Raw genomic sequence first — 22343 nt, 5'->3', positions numbered from 1 at the left:
TACTCACCACACTGTGGCTAAGTAGGGAGGTGGAGACTTTCCTCTTATTGGTTGCCGGCGAGTGTGTGTGTGTGTCCTGTTGAAGATGACGTGACAGTGTTTGGATAAATTGAAACTATTTACAACTGTGTTTAAATAAACATTTTTATCTACATCTTGGCAAATGGCTAATAGCCCTTGGCTACTTACAATTCCCATTCACTCTTTTGTGACAACAATGAACCAAGATCATTATGTATAATCTCTAAATGGATTTATGGACATTTATCTTTGATGGACATTGGAGATCCGGACTCCTGCAGTGTGTGTGTTTTTCAATTTCACTATTGTATGGCTCAAGTGGTGACATTTGCGGTAACTTGCGTCAGTTGGGTGGCAGGAAAATAGTCGCTAAAAAGTCTGCTTGAATTTGGATGACGTAATAATGAAACCAAATTTGATTAACCCTTGTGTTGTCCTTGGGTCAAAATGACCCGCAGCTGTGTTCAACCAAGTTCTATTTTATTTCTATATTTTTATATTTTTTGGGATCATTGGTCATCATTCTTTAAAGAAACCCTCATGGCCTCCTTGTCACCAATGATCCCCAAAAATATGAAAATAAAAAAGAACTTGATTGAAAACAGTTGCGGGTCATTTTGACCCAAAGACAACACAAGGTTAACTCAGAGTTTGACCAAAACTTCTTGCTGTGACTCTCTCCCAGCATGGTCCTCTGCTCCCCAGCAGGCCTCGTCAGGTCTACCATCAGTCAGATTTCCATTACTGATAATTACAGCTCATTCAGTTAATTAATCCAAAAACAAAACATGTTATAATTATTTTTGGACTTGTAGCCAACATAGATGATGAATCAAATCAAATGTGGCTGTGTTACTAACAAATATTGCTTTTGATCATTATGTATTATATCCTCTTGATCTGACTGTAGAACTGTTTGAAGCTGAGTACCTTTTACATTATCAGAGAGGAGAAGAAGGAGAATGAGGGTGGCAAAGGAGAGATGACAGACAGACAGAGATGAAGGTAAATGATCAGAGATGATGAAGAGGGGAATGATGAAGACAAATGGGAAATGGGTGTGAGGATAAGAAAGGAGATTAGATCTGCCGGGAGAGTTTCTTTTTCTTCTTGGCACTTTCTATTCCTCTATCGTATCTCTTCAGGCACATATGACACGCTGTGAAGTTCGTATCACCCCGTGGATCTGCACTGAGGCAGACACATCTCATCGTAGGCATTGTGCTGGAATTTAATCAATCATTTGTCACTTAGGGATACTCACGAGCCCCCGGCTGAGCGCTGCCGTGTTGGAGTTCTCTCCGGGGAACGAGAGGGTCGCTTCCATGTGCCTGCGGGTTGCAGGGAGGAAGGCTCTGACAGTTGATTGTGCTTATGCAGCAAACAGCAGTTCAGAGTATCCGGCCTTCTTGGAGTCGATGGGTGGAGTCCTGGAAAGGGCGCCGCCTGCTAACTCCATAGTTCTCCTGGGAGACTTCAACGCTCATGTGGGCAACGATGGAGAAACCTGGCGGGGGGTGATTGGGAGGAACGGCCTGCCTGATCTGAACCCGAATGGTGTTTCGTTATTGGACTTCTGTGCTAGCCACGGTTTGGCCATAACGAACACCATGTTCAAGCATAAGGTGGCTCATAAGTGTACCTGATAACAGAACACCTTAGGCTGAAGATCAATGATCGACGTTGCAGTTGTATCAGGTGACCTGCGGCAGTATGCCTTGGACACTCAGGTGAAGAGAGGAGCAGAGCTGTGAACTGATCACCACCTGGTGATGAGTTGGATCGGATGACGGGGGAGTCGGCTGGAAAGACCTGGCAAGCCCAAACGTGTAGTGAGGGTGAACTGAGAACGTCTTGCGGAGGAATCTGTCCGGGAGGTCTTCTACTGTCATGTCCAGAAGAACTTCTCACACATTGGGGTTGGGGAAATGGAATCCATATTCAAAACCTCTATTGTGGACGTGGCCGCTAGGAGTTGTGGTCAGAAGGTCATCGTGCCTGTCGTGGTACCACCCTCGCAAGACTACTGGAGGGGTCCTGGGAGTTTGCAGATCCAGTCTATATGTGGTTTGTGGACTTGGAGAAAGCTTTTGACCGGGTCGCTCAGGGGTTTTTGTGGGGGGTGCTGCAGGAGTACAGGGTGCTGGAGCCATTGCAACGGGCCATCCGATCTCTGTACAACTGCAGTAGGAGCTGTGTTCGTATTCTCTGCAATAAGTCAGACACGTTTCAGGTGGGTGTTGGCCTCCGCCAGGTCTGTCCTCTATCACGATCCTGTTTGTGACCTTCATGGACAGCATATCTAGGCGCAGCCGGGAGGAGGAGAACGTCAGGTTTGGAGGTCTTGGGATTGCCTCTCTGCTGTTTGCAGACCATGAAGAGTAGTAGAGCCGCTACTCCTTCGTATCGAAAGGAGTCAGCTAAGTTGGTTCGGGCATCTGATCAGGATCCTCTTGGGGCCTCCCACTGGAGGTTTTCCGGGCACGCCCAACTGGCAGTAGACCCCGGGGAAGACCCAGAACAAGCTGAAGGATTTATATATCCCAGCTGGCCTGGAAACGCAACAAATAATGACGTCCAACTTCAGGCCCTAAAAACCGTGGTGACAAAGATAAAGGATGATGGAAGATAACGTTTTTGGTTTGGAAAATATGTGGGCACATAAAGAGAAGAGAAAATGAAATCAACCTGCATAATTTCAACACATTCATTAAGAAAAAATGGAGTGTAATTAAATAGCATTGTGTAAACCAATATATATCCTTAGAAGACTTTTTAGTCCAAGACAAAAAGGTATTTTTGGTGAAAGGTTTAAAAAGGTTGGACCTCAGAGAGCACAGCAGAGAATTACATTTGCCCGAAATTCCACCTTTATTTCCACAAAGAATGAAAGATACAGATATTTTAGCAACCCCTTTCCAATCTTTCATCGGCCTCAAAATGTGCCGAACTGAGGTGCGAAAATCAAATTGCACCTCAGATACATTTTTGTCCTCCAAGAGAGTTGTTGAGAGCTGGAAAAGAGACTGCAGGGGAGAAAAAGGAGAAACAACAGTGAGTGTATGCAAGTAGAAAGGATTATTCAACTTGACCTGGACTTTAAAAACCTTTGGTCAATTCTCACAGGAAAAACAGGACTTCAAATGCTGCCTCACAGACCACTGTTTCCTCAGAGGTTTTTAGCTCAAGTGAAAACAAATTGGACAGAATCGGCATTAACTTTCAAATTAAATTGCTGTACTGGATTGGCGAACGGAGAGGCAACATTTCACACTGCTGGTTTCTTCCAAAGAGCCTCTTTGAATTCATAGATTTTCCTTTCATTAAACATGTGATGCCTTTAAAGATTTCTTTGACCCTAAGATTAAGTTACAGCACAGAATAAGTAAAATGGTATGATGCAGTATATGTTTCTCTGACTGTTATCGAGTATTGGCTGAGCGAGAAAGAGAACAGATGCTGCATTAGTCACAGACTAAAGCACAGTTGCTCTGTTGATCTGTATATGTCTTTCAGTGGGTGGTCTCTGGTGTGGGTGAGGGGGCTGGCTGCATGTGTGAGCATTTGCAAGGTGTTTCTTTTTTTTTCTCCAAATGATAAACGTGTTCACACAAGCTAATATATGTGTGTGCTTTTGTGTACCTGCATCAAATATCTGCATGCGGGGGAAGCTGGAACAAGACTGTGCATCTACATCAGAGCCAGATATATAAATACACATCTGATCAGAGACGCTCAGGGTTTTATTTGTACAGATATTCATGCCAAGGCCAACCAAAGGTTTTAATTCATGAAAATAAATGAGAATTGTGTCTGGTTGATAAAATATACATATGCATTCTGCACAGCTATATGTAAGTTGGTATAGTTGTGATGTAAGTAATTACTGAGTGGAAATTTACACATTACTAAATAAAAACAAGTTCCAAGACTGACTAGATGTTACTAAATATCTAAACTTAGCAACTGAACAAGACCAAAATTAGTAATGAATTCTGAATAGCTGGAACAAGCCTTTCCTTGCTACTTTGCTATTCAATGATGATTTACATTCAGGACTTTGAAATTACTAAGGTAAAGCCATTAGATTAAGTCCAGACATAAGCGGTAGGACTTGGGCAAGCAGTACTAGGTCAGAAACTGAAGTAGAACATTTTGGAAAATCACAAAGCATTACCTCCAACCAAGCCCTCATTTGACCTTTTGTACAACCGACAATAAAAGATCTGAGGAGAGCCAAAAAGGGAAAAAATCAGACAGACCTTCAGCCTCTTTAAAATGGCTGTAGATTGGCGACATGGACACACTCACACAAAGGTACAGATCACAGGAGGTAATCTATGCTCAGATCGCAGGAGACTGACCTTCACCAGTTTTGTCGTGACTCACTCTCACGGAGTGAGTGAATGCGCGTGCATGTGCAAGTGTGTGTGCATGTGTGTGTGTTTGCTGACTAAATGTCAGGGGATCAAACAACACCTATGACCAATAAAAATACTTTTTTGAACATCACATACACAGGAGATTGTGTGCCATCTTATTTAGCTGGTAAAACCATTGTCGAATATGCTGTCGACTGGACTGATTGCAGGGAGCCTTTTGATCTGCTTCATGTTCTGGAGAAGAGTTTGTTTCACTTACAGAAGGACTCGCAACTAGTGTGTGTGTGTGTGTGTGTGTGTGTGTGTGTGTGTGTGTGTGTGTGTGTGTGTGTGTGTGTGTGTGTGTGTGTGTGTGTGTGTGTGTGTGTGTGTGTGTGTGTGTGTGTGTGTGTGTGTGTGTGTGTGTGTGTGTGTGAGTGTGTGTGCACTTCCTGACCATCTGATAATCAAATCCAGCTTTTAAAAATAACCTTATATTTATTGTACTTTTGAAAACAGTCTTTACCCGTTGATATAAACACCAAAATGTATTTCCTTTCTGTCCTCCTTTTTTTGTTTGTCTCTCTCTCTCTATCACACACACACACACACACACACACACACACACACACACACACACACACACACACACACACACACACACACACACACACACACACACACACACACACACACACACACACACACACACATTCATGCATTTGTCATTCTCTCATCTATCTTGCATTAGCGTTTGCCTTCAAGCACTTCATTGTTAGTCAAGTACACCAACAGTCCCTGTGCTCAAAACTCTGGGTGCAGGTGCAGTGTGCAACAAGCAAACTCTGCTGTGCCGAGCATCCTTCACTCCCCTTTGATTAGATCCAAAACAACACTCAGCCCTACTACCCCATTCTAGGCTTTGCAATGACATCTATCCATAATATCACTTGAGTTTTTTTTTCATCAGCTTCCCCAACAAACACAAGCTGCCAAATATAAATGTACCCTTGACTCACAGAATGGAAAGGTGCTGATGACTGTCACACAGATTTGATGTTATTTGTAACTTAAATGTAAACATGTCATCTAACACAAATTATTCAGACACCCCATGTGCCAATCAGAAACAAGAAGCATTACAACGAGTCAACAATTGGCGATCATTGGAGTAGTGATTGTTTTTTCACTGCTAGAAAGCCAAACTATTCATTCTTTAAAGCTGTACTGTAAAGTAACGATGGGCCAAATAACTATGTGAAAACTGCCACAAGCATGCACATAATTATCACATGATTCTGCAGGTTCCCTCAGGTGTTTTACCGTCTTTCAGCTCCTTGTTTTGGCTTTGGAGCCTTTAACTGTTTTGGTTAACTCTCTCTGCTCTCATCAACCTTATTTTCAGTCAGAAGGCTTTTATATATTAGCTGTATGCTGTCTGCCCAGCACAAATACTAAACAGACAACAAAGTAAATTCATGGTAAATACAGAGGAATATTTAGCAGCCAAAAACCTTGATGCACACAGATCAGTTAATGATGTGAACAAATTAAAGTAAAGTAAAATGACTTTTTCTTATAATCATTTGAAAGTCAGTTGACAGATTGCAGACAGTTGGGAGGATAGATTTTAGCGAGAGAGAATGTGAAGAACAAAAGTTTGACATCTTCCTCTTCCATCTCTTCTCTTTCCCAGCAGCAATGTTGTGCAATCTTTTCTGAATGAATAATCCCGTGGGCATATTTTAATTAGCAGAGGAGGTCTGGACACTGATTGACTCTCGGCTGGCATGTGAAACGTATCACAGCTCTCCTCGTTCAACCCTCCTTGTCGTTCCTCCTACTCTAATTTGTCCTCCTCCTCGGCTTGATTGGCAGGATTATCAGGAGTCCACCCACCTGGAGCAGTTTGTGACCCGCTTCCTTCTGAAGGAGACAACCAACCAGCTTCATTCGCTTCAAAGCTCACTGGAGTGCGCCATGGAAACCACAGCTGAGCAGACTCGCCAAGAGAAGTAAGAACAAATGTCTTTGGTCCCTCACATGCCCACACACATACACAAACACGCACACACACACACACACACACACACACACACATGCAATTAGTCTTTCAAACAAAATGTATCAGCTGGTGTTCATAATTACAGTTCTCACACTTAGTTTTGCAATTTTGTCCAAACCACACACACAGACTTACACACAGATCCCACATTATAGACTTGAATGCTTTTTTTCCAAGGAGCCAACACAGGTTCTTAACCAGTGTTTATCAAGAACACCTGCTCTTCCTGTAATCCAGCACACACCTATGACTGATTATTTATTTGATTAATACGTAAATCCTCTTCCTATGGGGGAAATGTAGGCGAAGTGGAGCACATAAAAAAGGGTTTATTAAGACCTGAGAGAAATGAGTCACAGAGGGTGGGATAACACACCTGAAGACGATCTCAACAATTTGGGAAATTAAAATACAATGTTTGATCTGAGCTGACATACCCTCAGCTAATCATTGTTCCATCAGCTCTTCGGAGCATGTTAGCATCTTTCACTGCATTGTTTTGGTTTTATGGTCCACAAGGGCTTAGCTAATTCTCAAGGCTCCCCAGTTGTTTCCGATTTTTAAAAAAAAAATTTAAACACCTTCATCATCACCAAATGCAAAATTATAACCTTTTTATTTTTATTTCTGCAAGCCATGTTTTTGAATGTGTGTCAAATTCAAAATTAGAATATGACCTTAATATGGTATGATCTAATTATTGGCATGTTTATAAATGTACCGACTGATAATGAACACTTACCTGCATGCTCTCTCTGTGTGAGCCACTGAACCACAGATGATTCAACCTGAGCCTTTTGTTCTTTGCGAGCTCTGTTGTGTGTGTGTGTGTGTGTGTGTGTGTGTGTGTGTGTGTGTGTGTGTGTGTGTGTGTGTGTGTGTGTGTGTGTGTGTGTGTGTGTGTGTGTGTGTGTGTGTGTGTGTGTGTGTGTCTGAGACTATGGCTATGGCTATGGTTATGGCTGCTGTGTACGTGCAATTCTTGATCAGACATGCCCCTGGTGTGCTAATTTAATTTGTGACTCACCAGTGTACAAGTGCCAGAGATTTAATATATGGTTTATGTGTGTGTGTGTGTGTGTGTGTGTGTGTGTGTGTGTGTGTGTGTGTGTGTGTGTGTGTGTGTGTGTGTGTGTGTGTGTGTGTGTGTGTGTGTGTGTGTGTGTGTGAACATGTCTATGGGTCCCCCCTGTAGGTAATGTTCATTTAAAGGATGGCGTATTTTAAGGTCAGGTAATGACGCACAATCTTTTACCGTCTGGTTACAGGTCTTGGTTCAACAAATGAGCAGAAATTTGCAATTTTCAGTTTTCAAATCCAGACAGGCATTTTTATATGTTTACCGATTCACCTTCCAGTCTCTGTAATGGTAAGATATTGGTAGATAGACTGCATTGCTATCTGTCTGTGCGTCATTATGTTCCTACTGAAGCGTCAGAAATATCCTACCCACATGTTATGGCTGAGATACGGTTGAAGCAAAGTACTTCGAAAAACCTTTCAGAAAATTACTGTAATTGTTATAACAATTATAGCATTCTCTTAAACTGACCTTTCACTAAACCCTGTGACCAAAAAGCATTTGTCTTAGTTAAGCAACTGTAACTAGGAGAGTTAATTTTCTGTCAAGTAACCATAACAGTTAGATGGTTTCTTATTTTTTATCCTCTCCAAAATCCAAAATGCATGACCCGACTGTTGTGCCAAGAGAGGGTAAGCATATTTTTATCTACTGGCATCGAATACCCTGAAAGATATTTGCATCCAACTATTTTTATGCACATTTAAAATTTATGAATAAAGCAAAAACAGTGGAAATCCCAGAAAATCCCCCCAAAATGTCAAAATATAACAACCATAGCAAAAAGAAGGGTGTGGCTTAGCAAACAGTTTGTTCCCATGTTGTTTGTTATAAAACAACATATTGGCACATCCACTGGAATATAGGTAGGTTTTTAGAGGTTGGAAAGAAGACAAGATTTTAACTTCTCTGTCAAGGTCTCAATATCCATTTTTCAGACAGTTAAATGAGGTACTTTTTGTAAACACAACCGAGTGCATCAAAATGAATGTCAATTATTCTAAGTTCATATGAACCAGTTAATTTTTAGCATACTGCAGCCTTCATATCACAAGTCACTTTTTATCTGGTATGTTTGTCTACATTACGTCCACAAAGACACATGACAGTATTTCCACATTTATTGAATGCAATTCTGTTGCACGACTTCACGTCTTCCAATAATATTTGTTTTGGTTTGACATGTTTTTGAGAGTTCAGTTTGAAAGGATCCCTGAAAGTTTCTTCTATCACTTCTATCCCTTTTCTCATCTTTATCATGTTTGCACTTACACTCCGGGGCAGCGAATGATGGTCTTGGGTAATGGACATTTGAGTCAAACTCTTCCTTTCTTTCATTCCCTCTCCTCCCCTCCTGTAAATGTCTCTGTTACCCTCTCATGTCATTTCAAAGTGTGACTGTCCCTCATTCCCCAAGCAGCTTCTTCTCCTCTAGCCTCCCTCTCACTTGAGAAATTCCCCTGTGCATCTGAATGCATTCACTCTGTTCTTCCAAACATCCAGAGATCTGGTTGTTTCTCTGGTGGCTTTAAATAGGTTTTTGTGGTTCGTTTCATACGTGTGAAGAAGTGATGGAAAAATGGGAGCCCATATTCATGGATGCATGGTATCACTTGGAGCTGAGCTCGAGCTTTGTTTTCATAAATTGCTGTTCATTTTGAAAGTAGTATTACTTTCACTACTCCCTGTACTGTAACTGTTTTTATTTGCTTAATACAGACCCTCAACCATAACAATAAATCAATACTTGCCCTTGGTGGCCTTTTATTCACCCTCTTCTAATTCTGGCCACACTCTTTCCTCAGCAGTTCTTAACCTCTTTTCCCTCCCTCTCAGCTGACATAAAAGCTGTGAGAGTAACATGAAGACGGGAAGGCTGCTGGGCTTTGCTCTTTTAGTTTATCAGTTTTAGCAATTAAAGATGCGATGTAGCTGAGAATATGACTCACTGGCAGACCGAGAGGGACCCGCCACCCAGTTCCTCTTCCTCCAAGCGTCAAGGGTAGAGACATATTAGACTGCAGCTTGTGAATTAATTAAACTGCATTCTCCCAGTGGTGGAAGGGGAATTTAAAATAAAATCCCCTCTAAGTTGTGTCATATGGTACAACCACACTCTTCTTAATAAGAGCAAACCATTCTGAATAAGCTGATTACGATTTCAATGTTTTAGAAAAAGCATCGTCACAGGTCTTCACATTGAGATTGTGATCACCTCGTGCTGTATGAGATATCCTGTAGAGTTAGGATTTAAAAGTACTCAATATAAAGTCATGGGAAAACAGGGGCACCCCCATGAAATATTTGGCTCTTCTGACATGTGTGTACAAGCAAACCTCTTTGAAAATGTGCCTACAGATAAGTATGGTATACTTGAACAAAACGAAAAGTTTTTTTTAGTCATGTATTAAAATAAATCAATAGATGTAATATTCTTCTGTGGAAAAAATAAAAACGCCCTTGGCTTCAAAGGGTTGTATTGCCTCCTTTAGCAGACATAACTTATTGTGGGCGTTTCTCATGATTGTCCATCAGTCCTTGACATCGGCTTGCTGAAATTTTTGACAGCTCTTCCATGCAAAAATCCTTCAGTTGAAAGATGTTTGAGGGTTTTATTTCATTACTGTTTTTCAAACCCACTTTTTCTTAGAGACTTCTTTAATGATTGATTTCAAATAATTTGGAGATATTTCAAATCCCTTGACAGCCTCACAGGCATCCACATCCTATTTTTTCGGAAGGCCTTATAGAGCTCTTTATATTTTGGCATGATGACACCACACACTTGAATAGCAAAGAAAACCACAGACCCTTGATGTCAGAGGTTTGAAAAAGACTGGTTCCACCTGTAACTCCCTGAGGAGGTTCTAAACATTGGCAATTAATCAGGAACCCCGACTCTACTTTTATGTATCTGAAGGTGAGATAAATGTGGGGTGTACTTACTTTTTCTGTGTGACTGATCAGATTTTTTAACACATTTTATACATAATTTGTTTGAGTAGCCTATATCAAATGCTTCCTCATTAAAAGTCTTGAAAAAGTCATACATTTTCATAACTATAAATCAGTGGGTTAATGGAATAGTTTTCATTTTGGGAAAAACATTAAATGGAGCTATGCAAAAGTCATGGAGTCTGTCACGACCCCCTTACCCGTCCAATCACAGCCAGAACCCATCTCAATTAAAAGCTGGTTATATCTGGGAATAAAGTGCCTTTGCCTGACAAGAGTAAACATGAAATATTGTTTATGTTATGTGTGTGAAGCGTAGCTGACCTGGAATTCAACAAGAAATAACTATGTGAAGTCTGAAAAAGGTTTAAAAAGAGACCCTCTTTCACACACACAAACATGTGCGTGTTGACACACACACGACCCCATAGACACCCTGAGGTCTTTTCAAAGTATGGGGCCAAACTGCTTGACAGCAGTAAGATAAATCTTAGGTGATGTCACCCTGTGGGGGCATGTACCTTGTCACGGGCATTATCATCACTGTCAGCCCAACACAACATGCGAATGCAATATAAGCCAAGATGTCTTCAGGTTTGCTGAATTTATTCTCAGCTGGCACAACTTTAGACTGTGGGCACCTTCTTAAATTGTAAGATTGTCACATCTTACAACATTTTAACGCTCCAACACCCCTTGAATGTGATAATTACCAGTGATCCCTTACCCATCTGTTATTCAGTGTACAGTGCAAGACAAACTATTCAATGAAAGATGTTTTAATGTGAGTATTGCAGAAGGTTTAGATGGTCATGCGACATGTCTTTTTATGTAACATAAAAAAAAGAGAAAAAAAAAAGCTAAAATATCATGATGTGATAATAGATAATAGGAATTGATCTGTTCTGACTCCAGACAGGGCCCCTTGAAGCCAGAGGTTTTGTCCATCCAGTGGTCAGGTCGCCGCTCTAATCGAAGGCTTCAGAGAAACAGCAGCCTCTCTCCCAACAACCCTCTCCTCAGCCTCGTCAATTCAGGTGGGTTTAGATGTTCTGCTGTCTAATACCGAGTTTGAATATCTCACCAGCACCAACGCAATGCGTTGTGTCGTATTTGGGTTCTGGCTGTGTTGTCGATGCCAGCAGCCAAAAAAGCTGCTGGACTAGAGTCTGTGTGTCTCCACAGGCCAGTGAGCAGAGCACAGGAGGGGAGCAAAGGTCGGGTAGGTGTGAGAGAGAGAAGGCACAGTGTGAGACAGAGAGACCTTGAGGAGAAGGAGGGTTGTGACACATGCATTTCTATGTTTAAAAGCCACTGTGTGCTCTGGCACTTTTCTGATGCTCAGGTAGAGGTTTGAGGTTAGTGACTGTACACAATTGGTCAATTTCAAAAGTCAATCCTCTATCTTAAATCCAGTTCATGGAGATCTCTCTCCCTCTGTCTTGTTGTAGTTTCACCCATTTCCATGCAACACACTGATACAACACATTATGTGCTACATAATTCTAAAAGGATACTGTCCTGTAGTTAGTATACAATAAATATGTCCTGTAGTTAGTATACAATAAATATGTCATGTAGGTCATGGTCAATCTAAGCCATAGGCAATCTTTTTTGAGTTTCTTGACGATGTTTTAAACTGTAACCAGAAAGGCTTCTTCAGTTCTGTACACAATAAATCAGCAATATCAACGTGCTTTACCGGAATAATATACTACATTTAGTTTGCATTATCGCCTTAGCAGTCTCAAAGCGCTTTACATTTTGCCTCCCATTAACACACTGCAGCGGCAGAGCTGCCACGCAAGGTGCTTGCCGTACAGAATTTTCGTATGTACTTAATTTTGTCATTGTGACCATAGACTGTATATGAAAGTGGACGCAATGTATGCAAGACCTTTCATCTGTTCACCTTTGTTTACTCTTTCTGTCTGAAACCCACCCTCCTCTCTGCCTCTGTCTCTCCTCCAGGTGTTTACGAAGAAGACAGCCAGTGGATGATTCAGGTCAACAGACTGCAGAAGCTTATTGACCGTCTAGAACAAAAGGTTTCTTGACCTTTTTTCTCAACCTTTTCATTCACTCCTTTCCTTCCTACCTTCTTCTTCTTTTCCCTTCGGTTCCATCTGTTTTTATCTCTTTCTCATCGTGGCCATCTGGTCTTCACATCATTCTGTGAAATTAACCTCAAATTATGGCAACAATATCAACAGATTAACTCAACTCAACACCACCATCCCACGTACAAACACATACACATATGCAAATAATTGTATATAGGAAATATCAGCTGCATGCAAACTCTCAGAGCTGCCATCTGCATGTGTTGAATACTGCATTAAATGTTATGTAAAACTGACATGTTATCAGAGATTTTAGAGTCTAAAATACAGAAGGAAACCATTTCTTTCTCCATAAAATAAATGGACTTTACACTCAGAAACCCCTCTTATGTCTAGTTTCTGTCATGTTTATTATGTAATGTTTGTACTTGTATTATCATATTATTTATTTTAGCATTTAATTATCAGTTGTATTTCATTGTTTTAGTTATTCTAGTAATATTTGGTGGATCAGTTGACCTTGCAATAAAAAAGTCTGAGCACTCATGAGATGGTTAACAAAAGAGGAGAGTAGAAAAAATATATTTCTAATTGAAAAAGGAAAGTAAAATTTACTTTTTTAGAATGTTTTTGCTTTTTTTTCTTGTTAATGACTGGCTAATAATAATAATAATAATAATAATAATAATAATAAAATGCTCTGTAGTTAAATGTGTCTGCAACCAGTGAAAAGCTCTTGCAAGTGGACATGGCCTTAGTTTAAAGGCTAACAAGCCAAACAAGCTGTTAAGAGTCTCTGTGGTACATTAGAGGTGAGAGATTTTTCTATAAATATATGGATCACATGACAACTTGTGTGTGAAAAGAGTAGCGCATAATGACAAAGGAACAGAAAATTATCACAAACCTGCATCTTGTCCAGCGCTACAGACGTTAAGAGTCTTAAAACGTTGTTTTGGTATGGATTTTTGATACTATAATAAATCTGTGTTGTGTTTCCAGTTTGTTGGTGCTGCCAGAGAACTCAGTTATCGCAGGTTTAAGAAACTTAAATAGATATTGTGGACAATAGGGGGGAAATTCTGGAGTATGTGCTGTTGAAAATGTGTCGGCACTAAAGAAAATCTATCGTTGTCTGTGTCCTCTTGTTCTGCAGGAGATCCGTCTGGAGCCCGTTGAAGAGGAAGTCCTGGAGAGCAAATCGGTTTGTTCATTGAATCTTATCTACTTTTTGCTTCTTTAACTGCAGTGACCACTTTGTGTGACTCCGCTCTCACATGGTGGTGTAATATAGAAAGGGAGGACACACTGATAATAGGCAGTCAGTGGTTGTCATAGCAACAGCAGGGTTAAATTTGACCAAAGCGCTGTGCCCATCTTCCTTTGCTCTGACTGTCTTTATCATTAATATTTCTGTTTAAGTCTCAATATTCGGTCATAGACTGTGAGTATGGGAGCAGACTCCAAGAGTGTGAGGTATTGACTCAGAGGAGGAGAGAGAACACATCACAGTGTGTCTGTCTGGTATCTTGTATTTCGTTTACAGAAATCCATATGAAAGAGCTTGACATGAGAACAGGACACATTTCGTTTGGCTGCCTCTGTGTATAAACCTTCTGACTCATGAAATGTCCGCCAGGCTTGTGTTTGTGTAGACTGAGAGTGTTTTTTTTTAAACTATGCTTACTGAGTGTGCATGTATGTACACGCTATCAGTGTCCACATGCCAAACTTCATGTCACTCATATTTCATAGCTGAGAAATCCTCTGACGACTCTGACCACTGACTTATTGACGAATACATCAACACAAACACTCACAGAAGGATTTTTCTTCAGGGTCAGGACCAGACGTTTTACTCCAAAATCCAAAGTCCAAAATCTACTCTATTATTTGGGAAAATGTTTAAGTAATGAGATATTTTAACTCTTTTGACTGCTAAATATTGTCAATATTAAATAGATTAATTTATACTTTTCAACAACCAAGAGACAAATTTAAAATTAGAACAAAAATGAACACGTTAAACATATTTATCCACAAATGTCAAAATACCTTTTTACATGTAGTCTTTGGCATTTCACATGTTAAAATCATGAGGGTGATACACGTGACATGTTGAGAAATTTCATTGGGGAAGACTAAATATGAAAAGGTCTGACATTAGCAAGAATATTTGCTACCCAGACACCTTTCATTGTTTATTTTACAATATTTACATAATATTTTAATCACACTTACTGTGGCTATTACTGTAAATATTAGTCTCATAATAAATAATACAGTGACATCTAATACTTCATCTTCATAGGGAAGCATGCAAAATATGTTACTCCTGTCTTGTAGAGCATATAAGAAGTATATTCATGAATTCATACTGTGAGACATGTTTTGCCAAAGGAGTTCATAAGCTGATATAATTTTATTTGTCTTTGCTTATGGCAAATACAATAGCTGCACTCAAATTTAACTCTAAAACAAACAGTTTCATAAAGAAATGTACAATGTATTCTCAAAAAAGGAAGAAAAACATTCAAGCCTGTGTTTCTACAACACTAATAAAACAGTGGCCCTCCAACCTGACTGCTGGCCCTTGTCATAACATATTTTATATATGAAGTATCATTTTTCAACAGCAACATTTCTTTTAAATATTGTTTTGTCCAACCACCAGACCAAAACCCACAAAGTCTATGAGGACAAAACAGAAGGCAATAAAACGGAGAAAATCAGCACATCTTCACTTTGTAAAGGCAGGAACCAGATAGTTACTGGAGTTTTTCTTTTAACCAGAACAAAATGGTTGCTGATATTTTTTTGTTATTGATTAAAAAGTCAGTTACCGACAAGTAGCTAGCTGCAGATTTGAATATTTCATATGTAAGTCATTAATTTCACATTGTTGTTTCAGTCTAGGGAGGATAGCTATTGTAGTATGTACACCAGCAGTATCATAACACAGCAGTGCAAATGAAACCATGCATATGAATATTACATGCCACCGTCATCTCTCATGACTAATTTGATGCAGATGTCAGTGTGTGTGAATTAATCAATATGTAATTGGTTTAATGGTGTGTGTCGCTGGGAATAAATGAGTTGCTGAGAAAACCATTAATGACCCACAATGCAGGGGTGATGTGTGATGGTGTGACTGTGTTTGTGTGTGTTTACACGCCTGAGTACATGTGTCCCAGAGTGTGTGTGTGTGAGTGTTGTTCTCCTACATTAGAGACGTCCTGAGGCGTTTTATCACACAGACACACACAGACACACACACACACACACACACACACACACACACACACACACACACACACACACACACACACACACACACACACACACACACAAATTTTTGTTTCCATCACTTTAGGACATTACATTGCCTTTCATTTTCTGGTGACTCGCCCTCGTTAACACACACAGTGTAATAGCCAATGGGAAAACCATTCACTTCCTGTTCAATCATCCGCTTCGCCTGTCAACAGTTTCTCATCAGCCACAGGAAATGATTAGCAGGCTGTCTATCGTCATGATTAAACCAGGTCTCTCCCTGCTGTTCACGCCTTCGAACAAGAAGGCGCTTTAAAAATGTTTTCCTTCACCTGTCAAACTGACTCCAGGGTCATGTTCTCATCCCGGAGCACATAGGCCGGAACATTTATTCAGAAATTGATGCCAAGACAGGATTATGCAGCAGATTGTGTAAGAGATCGAATGTATGTGTGTTCACTTCACTGTGTGAATCACCATCTTTTTGTGAAACCCTAAAGCTGTCTGAACGCCCCACCAAGTCCAAAAGACTCTGTACAGAAGCTAATTCTGACAATCTGACTTGGTGTGTGTGTGTGTGTGTGTGTGTGTGTGTGTGTGTGTGTGTGTGTGTGTGTGTGTGTGTGTGTGTGTGTGTGTGTGTGTGTGTGTGTGTGTGTGTGTGTGTGTGTGTTATCTTCACAGCACATCCTAATAGTCCAGAGGCAGCTCTCGGTGCTGGAGGAGGAGCTGGAGGAGTTTCGTTTGGCTCTCAGACAGTACATGGAGTGTGCTTGTGCCCAGACTGGATGTCTTCAGTCAGTTCATATTCTCTTTGTTCACTTTGTTTCAGGGACTTGCTGTGTATAGTTCTGCTCTTTCTGTTTTTGCTCATTCTTGCAAAGGATTTCATAAAGAGCAGTGTCTACACAGATCTTTGTGATTTGTTTGTAATGGAAGAAAGGTGTTCTCTCCTTTGACCCTCCTGAGTGGTTATCATTTAGCAATAGAAGAAATAAAATCATACTCGGACATGAAGACAAGAAGATAATCCTGCACCTTGAGATAATTAAGTGTGACCGAATAATATCAACTCAAGATCCACTTCCCTGATTATTTTTTGTCTGAGCTGTTACAGCCTCTACAATCAGTAGGATGGCCAGAGAAAAAAGAAGGAGGCCATCTACATCCAATGCCACTATATATAATTGATATACTATCTGTGAAGTGAGAAAGGGCCCGCCATCTCTTTTTATATAACAAGTTCCACACTTAGACTATGTGATTACATCTCCATTCAGATCTGTCTCCTTTGATGATGGATGAACACAGTGACATGCATCTGAAAGCTAATATTATCTGAAGATTATGTTTCCTGCCAGTTGTGAAATGTATATTCAGATTACAGTCTTTTATGTAATTGTAGAAAACATTTAGTAACCTTTCAGTCACACAAACACTACAACATGCTGCATATTTATAGTAGAACATAATTTTTATTTGGGAGTAAAAATCTCTATCAAATTCAATCATCCGCTCTGTTGTGTAGAGCAGTTTTGAGCACTGCCTTTTTTATTTTTTTTATTTTTATTTTTATTTTATTTTTTATAGGAATTAAGCCTCAAGAATCACTCATTGAGAAAACTTGAGCATGAGGAACACTGAATTAATCAGGATACATTACAAAAACTGGACCTCAGTGTTGTGGTTGGAAGAATATACAGTATGTCTCTCCTGTCAGGACCATAACATGTTGTGTCAGCGTATTAGAGAACATTTGCAATGTCTTTTTCTCCAGCTAATGACTAGAAATGTCCCGATTCAGCTCCATCACCCTTGTCCCTCTGTGGCTAAAATCATTTTTAGCAGAACAAACTGAATCACTCACATTAACTGTCGCTTTGGTTTTACCCTGAATCCAGTGGCCTAAAGTAACAGTGGACATTTACATGCTTTGACATGATTGTTTTTCTCAACACTCTGTTCGTGAGCTTATTTTTATGTTAAAATGTTGAGTAAAGCCTTCATCAATGCATCCCTGAATATAATGTTAATTTGAGGGTGAAGCCACACATTTGTTTTAGGTTCACAGTGCCTGTACACAGTCAGAGTGTGGAAAACAATTCAGACAAGAGAGGCTGTTGTTCGGGGGACATGATGTAGCACACTAATTAGTGATTGCATGACTTGTGCTCTCTCTCTTTTTGCATTCGGCAGCATCGCAGTTCAGCGGCTGGCAAATGAATCACGCTTCATTCTTTATGAATTCTGGGAGCACAACAACGTGTGGAAGAAGTGAGTATTCACCCGCCCCATATGCGTCATGATTAATGTGGCTTGTTCTCGTGAATCCCAAATTATTTTGGGCTAACATTGGTGTTTAGTGACAGTCTATTCTGTGTGAAACTTTAATTAAACTAATAAGAAACACAAGAGAGTATCTACAATGGATTGGGAGCAAATATCAGAGGAATTAATGGCAAAAACTGAAATACTATGGTCACATTCATCAGGATTATTAGATTTGATTACTTATTAACATGGTTTTGTCACATCATGTGTCGATTAATACTTAAAAGTGAGCTATGGTCTTTGTGGAATATTTCAAGTTATATATGAAAATATATCTCAAATATGGAGCACAAAATACCCCATTGAACCCAGTTGACTCTTCCTTCTCTAAACCAACAAAAAAATCAATACATTGCCAGTTTCCAATCACAGACCATAAGGAATAAAGGAAGAATGCTACTTGGAGAAGAAATACATCAAATTTGTCCATATTTTGCACAAATTTGCAAAATGTTATGTGATATCTTTTAACCACTTGGCATGAGTTTGGGATTTTCCCAACTAATTAGCATAAAACAGGCAACCATGCAGGCAAGGAGACCAAACAGAATTTTTTGACTTTATACTGATGGAGAAAGAACTTCAGTTCCAGAAAGATGTATTCAGAAAAAGAAAAACAAGTGTCAAATTTCAGTCAAATTGGAGTGAACTGCCGGTATGCCAATTTTGTTTATCCTTTTTGATAGCTTTTATGTTTGTGTGAATGAATTGTGTTTGTATTTACGGGTGTTTTTATGTTTGCAAACATAAATATTGTGTGAAAAAAAAAATTGAGGGGCAGGGTGTTATTTTAAAGGTTTCAATTTGCTGACTATAAACAGCAGATAGCCTAGAAGAGTTGTGTTTTACAAAGCTTTTGCAAATCAAATGTAGTGAGTCTATTATTTTCTGTCCAGTCACCTACAGACCAACTACAGTAAAACCTTCCAGAGGGGGAACGTGGACTTCCTGGAAACTCCTGAGACCCTTACCACCATGTTGGTTCCTTGTAAGCTTCACAAGCCTCACATCACCCTCAACCCCACCCCTCTTAAAATGAAGCTCCTCACCTTTAGTGGGGCTATCATCGATCAAAAAGATGTGCCGTGAAGACAAACAGGGCTTCCTTTTAAATTCAAATCAGGGTGCCGCAGCTTCCTAAGATAACAAAATGTCCTGCTGAGAGGTTTTTGGTTTGAGACTTTCACCCTGCAGATGTGATAAAGCATCAATGAAATGCTGGAAAAAGCAGAAGAAAAAAACCCCGGTCCCCTCTTTCCCCTGAAAATCAACACTTTGACCTAAAAATAAATGAATCACTACAAACAAAGTAAATCAGCATAAAATAAAGTAAAACAAAAATTGAAAACTGCAAGGTTCAATTTTCTTGTTTATAAAGCTTTCAACTGCATCTCTTAGTTTGCCTTAGCAGATGAAGTTGATTCATTTTCATGGAAAATCATGATTTTACTCAATTTAACGTTTGTTATATCAAACAAAACAATAAAACATTGTTTTATGATGTTTGTAGTTAAAATTATAACTAAGCAACTCCATGAGATGTGACTCAGCTACGGAAACAAGCAACATTTATGCATTTAAGCTTTTTTAATTCAGTTGAATTTTATTGACTTCAGGTTTTTTATTTGGTTTATTTTTCTGGATATTTAACGTATGTAGTTTCAAAGGTACATGATATTTAGCTACATAACGACATTTAGCGCTTGGCTAATCATGTCCGCTCTCTATCTTTGCCACGATAAAATAAACATCGCAGACTTTCTAGTATTATATTAACATGCATGCTCAAATCAGTTGTCTTTGAATTTGTCTTAATTCTACCTTAAAGATATTAAAGATATTGCTCGTTTAATTAATAGGACTTCGAGCAGTGGGCAGTGCTTTGTAAATTTGTAAATTTGTCTCAGCTTACACACAAATACAGTGTACATACACACACACATACACACACACACACACACACACACACACACACACACATACACACAGATTGCAGAGTATGTGCTTAGTGTCTCATTGATTAGGGTCATTTTGTTAGGGTCAGTAAATATTTCTTCTGCATCTCCTCTGAAGCCTCCTGGTGGGTCCTCAACAACAACTGAAAGTGAACGAGCACCCTTAACCGACCGTCACTGATGGGTGCAAAGAGCCGACAGTCACCCGTCAACACATCAGGACGTCCACAGCAGCAGCACTCACTCACTCTCTCTCACACACACACACACACACACACACACACACACACACACACACACACACACACACACACACACACACACACACACACACACACACACACACACACACACACACACACACACACACACACACACACACACACACACACTAACTCAACTCAACTTGTGAAGTCATGGTGATTAGTATAGAATTTATAACCTCCATGTTCCTTCATAGTTAGGTGGTAGCTGAAATAGCCCACACGTGTGTTTGTTTACACTCTTAGACAACACTCTGTCATCCTAAAAGTAATGCCTTCGTCAGACAGTGGCCCATCTGATGATCTGACATCACTGTGTGTGACGTAACATCATCTGCACCCCAGGGTAGTTCATGAGAGCTGAAGCATGCGTGCGTGCGTGTGTGTGCATGTGTGTGTACTTCTATAGCTATCTTTGTGAGTTTTAGACCTTGTGAGGACATTTTGGGAAAGAGAGGACATTTTGGCCTCACTTTCTGTTTTAGGTTTCAGGTTAGAGTTAGGTTAAAGGGTAAGAGTCAGGGTCAGGCATTTAGTTGTGATGGTTATGGTTAATGTTAAGGGGCGAGGCACTCCATTATGTCAATAAATGTCTTCATAAAGAATGCCATACAAACATACGTTTGTGTGAAAGAGAGAGTTAGAGGCACAAAGAGATATATAACTGTATCAACTGTAGCAGCTCTGGAGAGCTCATTAAACCATCATTCTGTTGTTTCTGTATTAAATGTGACATATTTAGATAAAAGTCTTAAATAAAGATGATATTGTTGTGTATCCTATGTGCATCTCTTTCTCACCCTTTATGCTGGAATTGGCTCCACATTTTTATCCTCGGTTTTTTGACGAAGCTATCTGTCTATGCCAGCAGGATTTCTTTAAATGTTTATATTTTTATAGTTATAGGAATATGAAATTATCAGTATAAGTGATGGACATAACTCCGAGATGATATAGTAGCAAAAATAATGTTTGTGATAAATATGGTTCACTGTTGGTCTGCTCCTCTGTGTGAGACCACAGCACACACTGACCAAAGCATTCGAGTGTGGTTTATAAGCACCTGTATTTGTGTTTGCAAATTGTGCCATCAAGTGGCCATCAAAGCAGTACTGCAGCTAGAAGAAACAGCTGCTGCAAATTGATTTCCTCAACTGAAGAAGGAAGGTGACCTGCTTATAAATTAATTAAGAAAGTGCCAATTTAAAATTTGATGTAACGGATTTACTATTACTATTATATATTATATGTCAGGGATGCAAATCTGTAAATGAGCAAGACAACTGTTGAATGAAATATTCGGGATTATTGATCATAGTAGATCATAGTGATTGATCCTATGAAGTCATACCTTCTCTGATTATATTGATTAAAAAAAATGTCATTTTAATGCTTTTCTTTTAACCATTATTTCTAAAAGCATCTCTGCTCTGTAACATGCTGCATTTGTTCTGAAACATTGTGATTAATGTTATGAAAATCTAAATGAGCTTAACCAGTTTTAAAATCTTTTGCACCTAGGCCAAAATATTTCTCTCAGAGCAGGTTTTGTATTAAAAATTGAAAAATATCTCAGGTTGGGACACATGGACAGCAGCAGTGTTTTTTCCAGGAGAAATTGTCACGTTGACATGTCAGTGTTTCGTCTCAGTGAAGAGGTCTGTCTCTTGAGACGGCTGCTGATATAAAAACATGGTGTGGTGTGGACACAGAGGAAGCAGACTGTCCTTCACTGCTGTCACATCACCCTCCCTGAACACATCAAGGTCACAGACACCCTCAGGAGAGAGGGACGAGTGTCACAGTGATTTAACAGGATAGCCAAAAGCCAAAGGCAACATCCGGTGCACCTTCAGAGTAATGCATGGTTTAGGGTGCTATAATACCAAAGAATTGTGTCGCTCTGCCGTTGATGTGCTGTTCAGTTTCATCTTGTGTGTATATTATGTAAGTATAACATTCGTGTAAGAAT

General features: G+C 39.7%; 1 protein-coding gene across 1 annotated transcript in view; it reads left to right on the top strand.

Annotated features, from left to right (window-relative positions):
- The window catches only part of necab1 (N-terminal EF-hand calcium binding protein 1), a 30058-nt gene extending 8910 nt beyond the window's left edge, over positions 1-21148 (top strand). Inside the window, exons 6-13 of the mRNA XM_069697076.1 lie at positions 6261-6397; positions 11399-11520; positions 12455-12531; positions 13703-13750; positions 16507-16619; positions 18019-18096; positions 19050-19141; positions 20227-21148. Coding sequence (XP_069553177.1) covers positions 6261-6397; positions 11399-11520; positions 12455-12531; positions 13703-13750; positions 16507-16619; positions 18019-18096; positions 19050-19141; positions 20227-20255 — 696 coding nt within the window. The 3' untranslated portion in view covers positions 20256-21148. The remainder of the gene's footprint in view (positions 1-6260; positions 6398-11398; positions 11521-12454; positions 12532-13702; positions 13751-16506; positions 16620-18018; positions 18097-19049; positions 19142-20226) is intronic.
- Positions 21149-22343: the final 1195 nt, after the last annotated feature.

The sequence above is a fragment of the Brachyistius frenatus genome, unplaced genomic scaffold (genome assembly GCF_029030835.1).
Source record: "Brachyistius frenatus isolate BFR_SWC_R1_liver_20210118 unplaced genomic scaffold, ASM2903083v1 Contig_2, whole genome shotgun sequence".
Lineage (NCBI taxonomy): Eukaryota > Metazoa > Chordata > Actinopteri > Embiotocidae > Brachyistius > Brachyistius frenatus.
The sequence above is the reverse complement of the archived record's forward strand: the minus strand, read 5'-3'. Positions and strand labels throughout refer to the sequence as shown.